General features: G+C 35.8%; 1 protein-coding gene across 1 annotated transcript; it reads right to left on the reverse strand.

Moving 5' to 3' along the window:
• Positions 1 to 129: 129 nt before the first annotated feature.
• On the reverse strand, positions 130 to 5,449 carry LOC127935522 (uncharacterized). Its single transcript, XM_052533459.1, has 9 exons — positions 5,323 to 5,449; positions 4,173 to 4,375; positions 2,883 to 3,058; positions 2,647 to 2,736; positions 2,292 to 2,469; positions 1,913 to 2,188; positions 978 to 1,308; positions 685 to 824; positions 130 to 590 (listed from the first exon to the last, which is right to left on the reverse strand). The coding sequence occupies exons 1-9, from the start codon at positions 5,348 to 5,350 to the stop codon at positions 429 to 431; spliced, it is 1,584 nt and encodes a 527-aa protein (XP_052389419.1). The 5' UTR covers positions 5,351 to 5,449; the 3' UTR covers positions 130 to 428.
• Positions 5,450 to 11,529: the final 6,080 nt, after the last annotated feature.

The raw sequence follows: 11,529 nt of genomic DNA on the forward strand, positions 1-11,529 counted from the left end.
GGTAATATCATCTTTCTATCAACTAAGTAATGTTATGTAAAAGCTAGTTATATTATGGTCTATCCAACCTTGTTTGGAGCTATCAATTCACTGAAACAAACAAAATCAGTGGCTTTTAAGATGAATAAATATATTTGATTAAAGTGATTATTTAATTATGACATTTTTGCAGTGCAATTACAACTTTGAAAGAGTGATTCTATGAAAAATAAAATTAATTACATTTAAATGATAAACCAATAAACATGCTTATAACCTCCATGTGGAGGTCACTATTAACAAGCCTTATAAATGTATATACAGGTTATAAGCTATGTAATAGTACACATATGTATCGTCCTAATATTTATTACTATGCTGTTTTTTTAAACTTGTCATACAGAGTATTTATAAAGGAAAGAAGTATAGAGGACAATACAATCATAAGGTCAGCGTTTGGGGTTTGGTGGGGGAAGACATGCTCTTTTTTTGGTTGGTCTTTCTGGAATTTGCTCATAAATTGAGCTGGAGGAATCAATCAGATTTGGCTGCTCTGAATGATGAAAACCTGAGTGTTGAGGTTGAGTCATCATTGGGGGGACACCAAAACTCTGAGGGAAAAATCATAAAATGTAACATTTTTATAACAGACTGAGCACTGTGTACTACACAGAATATCACTCATAAAATCTCATGGATATTTACCTGCCCAGTAAGCTCTGGTCGTAAAGGAGCGTGAACAGATCTTGGGGGTGGTCGAAGAGGAAGACTAGGCCCAGGTCTGGGTACAGCATAGCCTTCTTGGGCACCCTTGATATTCACCTCTGAATATAGATGATGGTTCACTGAAGAAAGCATGCATATGTTTTATATACTATTTCAGTGCATGGTTCTTTTGAAACCAATTTAAATTAGTCTTATATTTGAACTCCAGACAGGAAACGTTAAAAGCTATTCAGTCCTGAGCAAGTTGGATGCTTGTTTTCCTGGTTTCTCACCTTCATCCACTGCTGCCTGCCTCCACCGGCCCACGGCATAGCAGTCAATCTCTTCTGGATGACTGCGTGTGTGTGGAGTTTCTTCATAAGTGTGCAAGGGCTCCATTTTCCAGTATTTTGAGTCTGCTGTTGTGTCAAAGTTTGGGATGGATGGAGTGGTAACAGCCGCTGTCGCTCCCTGGAGGTCCGGGTGGGCACTGAAATTGGGGGGATTTTCTGATACTGCTCTGGGGGGTTTGTTAACTCTAGCATATGGGACATCCACAGGGGAAGCTTGATCCCCTGTTAGATTAAGATTTAAGTGTCTTTCAGCAACCTCAGAACTGCCATTCTAGAGGGAAAAAAAATAGTATTGATGAATTATGTCCTGTTTATAATATGTCATTAAATACTTAAAAAAGTCTTGTAACTTTATCCTTACGAAAACATTTTTTTACCATTTGTATAACCACAGTTTTACTACCAACACCATGGTTAAACTATGGTTAGTTTAGCAAAACCATAGTTAACTTGTGGTTACCCTGGTTTTACTATTGTAACCATGTTTTTTGGGTTGTAGTAAAACCAATTTTCTTAAGCATAAGCTTTGTGTAGTCTGATTTGATGGCATAAGGCAAGAAAATGTTGTTATCCAGTAAATTTAAGCTGTTTTTGGCGTAAGATAACTTCCGTTTAGAAGTATAAATTAAAAGAATCGGTTGCTTCGGGATTCGGATTCGCTGAGTTGTTTTTGATTCACTAAACTAATCGATTCAAACGAATCATTTTGTGTTCAACAAAGAACAAAGATGATATTCTTGTCCACAGATATGACTTTGAAATAAGGCTATGGGATTTTGAATCAGTCTCATTATCCCTCAAAGTTAAATACAAGAAATGTGAAAGAAAAAAAAAATTATTTTGCTTTTTGCTTTCATTGTCTGTAATTTCCTTACTTCTAAACCAGGAGGCGCTGTTTCAGTTCCATACTTGAATTCTGGCTGTGAGGGAGTCTTTTTCAATGGCTTTCTCACAGCTGCATACTGCACAGGCTCTTCTGTAGCAGAAGTGGTCTGTTCGGAGGGGTTTGTGGGTAATGAGTTCAGAACAGCTGGACCTATAGCCATGGGCAGTTGTGTCTGCTCCTCTTGATCTATTATTGCTTTTCCATTTCTCTCTTCTTCCCCGTCCTTCACCCTCCACCAATTAATTTCCGCAAAACCCCCATCAGACTGGATATCAAGAAAAAAATGACAGGATATGAAGTGAGATATAATATCTTCCTTTCTGTGTCAAAAACCATTAAGATTCGCTAGGGGGAAAAAAATTGTGTACCTGCATGCAAGGCACAGTCAACATCTCATTAAAGGGCCCCACAGGATTATGGGTATAGTAGCTGATTAGGTCGTCCAGGCTTCTATGACGGCTGTGTTCTCCAGCAATTAGATACACACTACCAGCTGATCCACACTCCTCCTCTTCAATTATGAAATGACGACACCGGTCTTCTCCTCTGGGATTTTTAATGAATTTGTTATTTAGTGAGTGAGATTACGGATGTACATGACACCAAAATGTAGCTGAACACACTGCATAACCTAAATGCCATTACATTAGATAACAAAATATCTCACTTCTATAAGATGTACTAGTATTTTGCAGGTATACTAGTATTTTAAAATGAAAGTACCTGTAAGAAAGCACAAAGCCAATCTTTGACTCGCTGAGCCTCAACAGGAAACTGCCTTGTGGCTTATCCTGCAGCAGCTGTTCCGCTTCCCTGAGAGAGTGAGAAAGACAGCTTGTGTGAAAATGGAAACCGAATATATGTATTCGACACTGTTTCACATCTGCATTTGTGCAACTTTGCTTGTGCACGTGGTTTTCTTTTATGTTTCTGGAAGAATATTTAGATGTGGGTGTAACCTGCGTGTAGCAAAACCGTGGAGCCAGCAGGGGAGAGGCTGTCCGGGCCTGTGCAGTCGAGGCAGCTGCGTTCTTTCAAACCACAGCAGAGTGTGAGCGCGCAGAGATGGAGTCAGAGCCTCCAGGGGCCTCATGGGCCCCAAAACCAGAGCAGGATCTATTCGCTTCACTGTCGTCTTTAACATAGAGAATCCAAGTGTGATGTGATTTAGATTATATTACATATAGATTATAGATATAGATTATATTACAATGCAAAATGTTTTCACGGTTATACTAGTACTGTATAAGTATAAACTACAAAATCTCAAAATAAACATCAACATGGAAATAGACTTGAGTATTCTAAAAATACAAATTAAAGTATTATTTTAAGATAATTTGAAAAATAAAAATCAGCTTGAGGTGATTTTGAAAATAACTTCAAAAGCCCCCACAAGATACTTTCTCATGGATTATTTCAGAATACTTAAAAATATTGTTTTTGATCAATTTGGCCTGAAAATGTAAAGCTTTGTCAGTCTTTGTTTTTGGTCGAACTGACCAACCTGCTATTTCTTTGCTTCAAAAGGCTCTTTAGAGAGAATGTAGGACAGGTGAACCGCTGATAGAAGTGATTTTTGTTTTGTGGAAACTGTAGTGTATGCTCATTTTAACATTGAGGACATTAGAAGTGTTTGTAACACTTTCTATGAAGCCCGTATTTATAATTTATTATAAGGGTATTCTTAAGGCATTATAATGAATGCATAATGCATTATAAAAATGTTTTATAATATGTTATATCAACTCATGAATAATCATAACAACAATTATGATACATCATAATACTTACATATATATGGTTATGAGTTTAAGAGTATGATTATTTATAACACCATATTAAATCTACTTCATTTACAGTATAATGTACTGTATCTTGACATTGTTTATTTAAAGATCTGCACAGTTATCTTACTACAGCTTGTGAGTGGTTAGATGCTGAGTGTTATTTGAGTGTTTCCTGTCGAGCTAATGTTCATTTATTCATGTGAGTACTACTACTACTTATAAGTGGTCTTTGACTGTTTTAAGTAAAGTAGCATCAAAAAAGAAATTGTATAATAATAAATTATATATATGTACTGCATATGTGAATAATCATAGTATCTTACAAGCTTAAGGTAGTTTAATTAACCATTATTTGAATTCAATATTTTGAAGGATTATTAGAAGAGTTATTTTTTTGGAACAGAGCTCTGCAGACTATTAAAGTTGGTTGGTTACACGTCAATAACTTGACATATTCACCTCATTTTCCTTCTGATGTCCCTGGTTTAATTGCTCTATCCCTTGTTGTGCTGTGGGACGACACTTTATGCTCCGTCGGGGTTTTATGGGAGGTTTCTTGGTCGTGGGACGATTCTCTGGAGCTACAGATGGACGGGGCTTTGGCCTCGGGTAATGGACAGGAAGAGTGCTCAGTCGCTCTTCTCTCTGCTGAGATTCAGCATCTGTACAGAAATAAAATGAATCCTCCTAAATGTGATCATGAAAGCGGATAGTATTGAAAAACGTAAATGAAAGATGGAGCTGATTTTATTTCAATTTAATTTGTTAAAATGATTCTCTATTAGTGCCTTCGACCTTCGATTGGACTATTATTTGGCTTTTGAATGTATTTATCTTTAAATACATTCAGATGTTTAATATTAACTTGTAGACGTGAGTATCTAAATATCAGATACAATATAAGTGTGCAAGACTTTGAAAGTTGAGATACAGTTAGAAACGCACAGAGTCAGGCTCAAAATAACCCTGAACGGAAATGTCAAGTTCTCCACAAGCATCTTAGCAACACAGAACATTCTAGATACCAAACAATCAGCAAAATTATAATGTGACAAATATTAAAGGCTCTTTGTAACACTAAGGCTGTTTTGAGAGATTATGTTAGGGCCATGCAGTCAGAATCATTGCATGTGTCTGAGAATTGTAAGGAGTAGATTATCATGTAGATCATGTATTGTAATTTTATACTACGTAAAGTCTAGTATATTTCTGTTTTTTAAACTAACTCTCAATTCTATATTAATGCTAGATTGCCTATAATCTATTTTAACACATTAAAACAAAATAAGCACAGCTTGAGCACCACATAGTTTCCTTCTGACAGTAAATAAAACATAAAAAATATATTTACTTTCACAAAAGGATAAATTAAATAAGTATAACCATGTCAAAATAACAGCATTATGTGACATTCTAATAAATATGGACATTTTAAGATTTTAAAAGAAAGATTTCCAGTCGTCAGTGTACCGTCGGAGAAGCAAGTAAACAACTTATCTTAAAACCATCAGGTTGTTGTTTGTTTATTTTTTTGTAATAAAGCACAGTTGATTTCTACCTTAGAAAGAATTATTATGTAAGTTCAAAAAGGTGTTGAGATATGGCTGACCTTTAATGTTTTGGTTGTCAAAGTCCATGCTCAAGTGCAGGATGTAAAATGTTAGCTCTTTCTGTCTGTTCTTGAGTGTTTCTGCCTCATCCTGTTTAAATGCATGTGTGACAGAGAGAGAGAAAGAGAGAGAGAGAGCGGAAAAGGTCACAGGCCAAGATCTGATAGTGAACTGTTTCATTTTTAAACTTCTTGTGAAATATTCAACTGATAAAATAAACAACCTAACAACTTGCATTGATTTTCAAAACCTGCAGTGCACTGGGAAAAAAAAATTAGTATAGAAACCAAATTGCATCAGAAATTTCTAGTAAATTACACAAACAATTACATAGAAACAGAAAGTAACACTTTGAATTAAATGTGAGCATTTGAAGTAGAAAAATTGAAATGGTATTTTCCTTTAAAACATATTACAATAACCTTTTCTTTACAACTTTGAAAAATAATTTTTACAGTGTGCCACAATTTATGAATTTTTCAATCATTTGAACTACATGTACACAATTACCAAATTATATATATAAAAAAAAAAGCTTTGAAAGGAAATGCATTACCATAGCTTGCAAAAAATGATACGTAAAAGTGAAGGTACTCATAATATCATGTTACTGCTGTTTTGAGTTTCTGTAGATTTTTTTAAATGTTTTTTCATGTTTGTCTATAAAACTAAACTCATGTTTAAAACTTTCTGTAGAATGTTTCCCTCTTCAACACAAATTGTGCATCTTCATTTGTATCTATGCAACCTGTTCATGTGCTTTTTATGTATGTTTATTTTTAAGCACAGTGAGAGTGTTGTTAGGGTGAGAGAGAAAGAGCGAGGGTGTGTTTGTGTGTGTGTGTGTGTGAGAGAGAGAGAGAGAGAGAGAGAGAGAGAGAGAGAAAAGAGGCAGTTGCGTCACATGACTTGCTCACCACAGGAAAAGAAAGAACGACCACAATGAACAAGAGAGGTGAGGAAAATAGAAAGAGATGACAAAAAAGGTATACAAATGGTAATCAAAGTATACTGTACCCAATACCCACAAGCTTTACTTTAACATTTCTTAATAATGTATTGTGATACACAATGAGATTTCTTCTTTTTTCTTTCTTCCTCGCTTTTATTTTCTGTAGGCTATTTTATTTAGGACCACATTATTATAATGTTATTATGAGGTTATTATTAAAATTATTATTAAAATAACATATTATGATACTCATATCTTTAGTCCAAAATAATTATCAAATTAATTATCATTTAACAAAGGTTTTTTTTTTTTTTTTTTTTTTTTTAATTTATTCTCTTTCCAAAATAATTTATATTACTACAGTTACAGGGCACGTCCACTAGATGGCCCACATACCTTAACATTCAGAATGAAATTCGGCACGAGACAGGAATTAAAATTACCTGTCATTCTTTGGACTCATTGCATTGTCATACGCATTGTTCTCTCTTTGCTTTCCACTTCCTTTTAATCTGATTCAGAACGTCTGTTTCAAAAATGTGTTGGTTAAATAAGAACAGCAGTCAAGCCATTAGATCTAAACTGAGTTCACTCTAATTCTTGCCTGCACTATTAGTCACCTTAACTAATTCTCCGAAAATTTTCCGACTTGTTTCTCCTGCTTAAATGCACAAACGAGTCATTTTTTTCTGCTGCAGTAATGGATAATTTTAGCCTCAATCTCTCAACCATGAATTCCAGAGGTTTATGGCGCTGCAGAGAGAGAGTTACCGATACAACCAGCCCTGTTTTTCATAAGGTGTGCCACGGCAAGCAGTTTTAACACTTACTGTTTAAAACTACCTGATGTATGCAGTTACTACAAATACTGGTGCATCTTAATAAATTAGAATGTCGTGGAAAAGTTCATTTATTTCAGTAATTCAACTCAAATTGTGAAACTCGTGTATTAAATAAATTCAGTGCACACAGACTGAAGTAGTCTTTGGCTCTTTTAATTTTGATGATTTTGGCTCACATTTAACAAAAACCCACCAATTCACTATCTCAACAAATTAGAATATGGTGACATGCCAATCAGCTAATCAACACAAACACCTGCAAAGGTTTCCTGAGCCTTCAAAATGGTCTCTCAGCTCGGTTCACTAGGCTACACGATAATGGGGAAGAATGATGATCTGACAGTTGTCCAGAAGACAATCATTGACACCCTTAACAAGGAGGGTAAGCCACAAACATTCATTGCCAAAGAAGCTGGCTGTTTACAGAGTGCTGTATCCAAGCATGTTAACAGGAAGTTGAGTGGAAGGAAAAAGATTACACCTGCTGGCTCAATCATTGAGTTAAATTCTAGTGGAGGCCTAGTGGCTTTATAAGAAGCAAGTCTACGTGTGGCAGGGTCATTCCGCTTTGCTTTCCTGTCTTGTGGGCCGTAAAGGTCCAGGGGTTTATGTCCGGTTGCTTTCCCCTGTTGTGTGTGTGTGCAAAGAGTCTAAGAATGAGGTAAGAAACACTTTTCTTGTGGGCTTCCTTTGTTTTTAAGAGGGGAGATTGTTTAAAATGCAAGTCTATTTGTGTTTTTATTTGTATTTTATGTGTGGCCACACTATTTCTGTTGCGTGACACCACGTTGCTACAAAAATATGGACAATCAACCGAGAGAACCACAGCCTTGTGAGGACTGTCAAGCAAAATCAATTCAAGAATTTGAGTGAACTTCACAAGGAATGCACTGAAGCTGGGGTCAAGGAATCGAGAGCCACCATGCACAGACGTGTCGAGGAATTTGTCTACAGTTGTTGTATTCCTATTGTTCTGCCGCTCCTGAACCACAGACATTGTCAGTTGTATCTTACCTGGGCTAAGGAGAAGAAGAACTGGACTGTTGCCCAGTGGTCCCAAGTCCTCTTTTCAGATGAGAGCAAGTTTTGTAATTCATTTGGACACCAAGGTCCTAGAGTCTGGAGGAAGGGTGGAGAAGCTCATAGCCCAAATTGCTTGAAGTCAAGTGTTAAGTTTCCACAGTCTGTGATGATTTGGGGTGCAATGTCATCTGCTGGTGTTGGTCCACTGTGTTTTTTGAAATACAAAGTCCCTGCACCCATTTTAACAAGAAATCTTGGAGCACTTCATGCTTCCTTCTGCTGACCAGCTTTTTGAAGATGCTGATTTAATGTTCCGGCAGGATTTGGCACCTGCCCACACTGCCAAAAGCACCAAAAGTTGGTTAAATGACCATGGTGTTGGTGTGCTTGACTGGCCAGCAAACTCACCAGACCTGAACCCCAGAGAGAATCTATGGGGTATTGTCAAGAGGAAAATTAGAAACAAGAGACGAAAAAATGCAGATAAGCTGAAGGCCACTGTCAAAGAAACCTGGGCTTTCATACAGTATCACCTCAGCAGTGCCACAAACTTATCACCTCCATGCCACGCTGAATTGAGGCAGTAATTAAAGCATAAAGAGCCACTACCAAGTATTGAATACATGTACAGTAAATGAACATACTTTCCTGAAGACCATCAATTTACTAAAAATGTTTTTTAATTGGTCTTATGAAGTATTCTAATTTGTTGAGAATTGGTGGGTTTTTGTTAAATGTAAGCCAAAATCATTACAATTAAAAGAACCAAAGACTTAAACTACTTCAGTCTGTGTGCATTGATTTTTTTTTAATACACAAGTTTCACAATTTGAGTTGAATTACTGAAATAAATGAACTTTTCCACAACATTATAATTTATTGAGATGCACCTGTACATCTAAGGAATACAATGGCTGCTAATATATTAAGTTTTTTTTAATGGGTTATATGAGGTTGCTAAAAAATAACAATATTTTTTGTATTTGGTGTAATGCAATGTGTTTATGTGGTCCGTATAATGTACATTATTGTTTCTTATCTATGCCCCACCTTTCTGAAATGTTTAGATTTTTAGAAAAAGCTCATCATTCTAAAAAAGCGAGGTGTGCTCTGATTGGCCAGCTATCCAGTGCGTTGTGATTGGCAGAATGCCTCAAGCATCAGTCCAGCTGCTCAGCTCATCCACATCCCATCATCAGTTCCCTTATAGCAGTTCAGTCAATGTAGGAGTAACTGAATAACTCTGGATATTGGTTTATTACGCATCAGAGGGAGTGTCAGGCACATTTATAAACCAAATAACTTAAGTAATTTGTGGATTAGTGGGTACTGGAGACATTAACCATTTCAAATAATTCATTTCGATTTGGTGAACTAGTTCAACTGGTTAACTAAGAAGATCAGGTTAAATAGAACGATTCATACACTATCCGGACATAACTAGATGAGACTAAACCAATAAAACCCATTACAAACGAGGCATTTGTTGCATCCAGGGAAAATAATTACTGATTATAATGACTTATACTGTGTTTTTACGTGTTGTGTTGCGTATCGCACTGCGTAAACATAAAACCATGTCTGCATTTGTGATCGGAGAAACGACAGCAGGCCTACTCTACACTGTTCAAACCTTGCTTTATAAAAACATACATACAGGCTGTGAGTCAGAAGTGCCAGACTGTCCTTGCATAGTTGGAACTGCCCCACTTTATAGAGAAAGCCTTTGTGCTACAGAAGAGGCGCTGGTCCGTGGCAAAGGCGACATAAACAGTTGCCCAGGGTACAAAATGACTGGGGCGCGCCAGGAAAGGAAAGTTTTTTTTTGAAGTTTTGTGACCATTGTGCACTCCTACACAAAAATATTAACAAAATAATGACAGTTAACAAAATTCTTGTACTGCTCGATCATCGAACTGATTAAAATAATTTTTGACTAAAATAAAAATGACATCAATGAAAAATAAGATTTGACAACATGTCATGTTGGACTAATTTAAACACTTTCTGCCTCATGATGTACGTCAGGAAGCGACGTAAAGAAGAGGAGCAGAAAAAAAATCAATATAGAGGTTAAAATCACAAGCCTGTGATGTTTATGTAGTATTTTGAAATTGCCTTTGTAGAACATCTTAACTGGCAACACTGATACAGTGGAAAATTTTTGCTTGAGTTAACTACTTATTATTTAATTTTACTTTATTATATTATTATTAATTTTTTTATTTTTTTACAATAAATTTAAGCTTCTGTAAAGTTGTTTTATAATTTCAGTTACATTACTGCTTGCTTTTAATTCACCAAAAGTGTCTAAATTTCCATAATCTAGCATTCATAAAATGAAATAATTCAGTTTAAGTATGTCATTTTTTTTTAAGGCATTTCATATCGCTGATATTTCTCTCACTGTAGGCGGTGAGTCTGATTTCACCAAGTACAACACATTCCTGGATCAACATCCTTGTTGTTCCTGGAACAACATTCCAATCAACCAATCAGAACAGAGATATAATTTTTCAGGAAATATCTGTTTTAGGCTAACAATCAGGGTTAGGTGATTCTACACCCTTGTTAATCAGCTATCATTTACAACTGATTTTAGGAATAAATTATGGGTATTGTTAGGTTTAGGGGTAGGGATTGGGTTAAGTCTATATTTTTGGACAATAATGTTGATCCAGGATCATCAAAAGATGTTGATCCAGGAACATGTCTTACTTGGCAAAATCACGGTGACCTCACTTTAGGCATATATAACGGAGACCAGTGTGTATGTGCGGTACAGGTAAACCTCACTCCCCGATTTCAAAGAATGCACAAGTGACTTTAACCTTCTTTTAACCTCCCATGCTGGGGACCTGTTGTAGGAACAGCCTGTATCTGGTCTCTTTAATAGGCTATTTTAACAGATACACTCATAAAATACCAACAAGGTGCTTCCACATCTCCATTTATTTATTATCACAGTTTATTTACTACTTATTTATGTTAATACTTATCAGTAGTTATGTTATGTTGTGTTATGTTATGTTATGTTATGTTATGTTATGTTATGTTATGTTATGTTATGTTACAACTTAACCACTGATTTAAATAAATACGGATAACATGGATAACAATAAATCTTTTTTACCAGGTTAAATGTTGATTATTAGTAAATAGTAATTAGTAATTTGTAAATCTCTCTACCTAACCGTCGATCGTGCGCATCCGCCACATTTGTAGTTTTTCTAATGCATTTTATTTGTGTTTGTAGTTCCGGACTGAATCCTTCGCCAAAGCGCAATGGATTGTGGGCAATTTTAGCCTTTAGAGTGTGCACAGATCCACACTTCAAAAATCAACCTGAAATAATAGACCATCCGGGAACTTCTGGCAAACTCTTTTAA

Source organism: Carassius gibelio, chromosome A19 (assembly GCF_023724105.1).
Source record: "Carassius gibelio isolate Cgi1373 ecotype wild population from Czech Republic chromosome A19, carGib1.2-hapl.c, whole genome shotgun sequence".
Taxonomy (NCBI): Eukaryota; Metazoa; Chordata; class Actinopteri; order Cypriniformes; family Cyprinidae; genus Carassius; species Carassius gibelio.

What these genes read in the sequence shown, in the direction of transcription:
- LOC127935522 (XM_052533459.1), bottom strand. Translation starts at nt 5,350, where the DNA reads ATGGACTTTGACAACCAAAACATTAAAG. An exon ending in CACGGTTTTGCTACACGCAG is followed by an intron (nt 2,737 to 2,882) that starts GTTACACCCACA and finishes TCACTCTCTCAG; the next exon opens with GGAAGCGGAACAGCTGCTGC. An exon ending in GCAGGCAGCAGTGGATGAAG is followed by an intron (nt 825 to 977) that starts GTGAGAAACCAG and finishes TGCTTTCTTCAG; the next exon opens with TGAACCATCATCTATATTCA.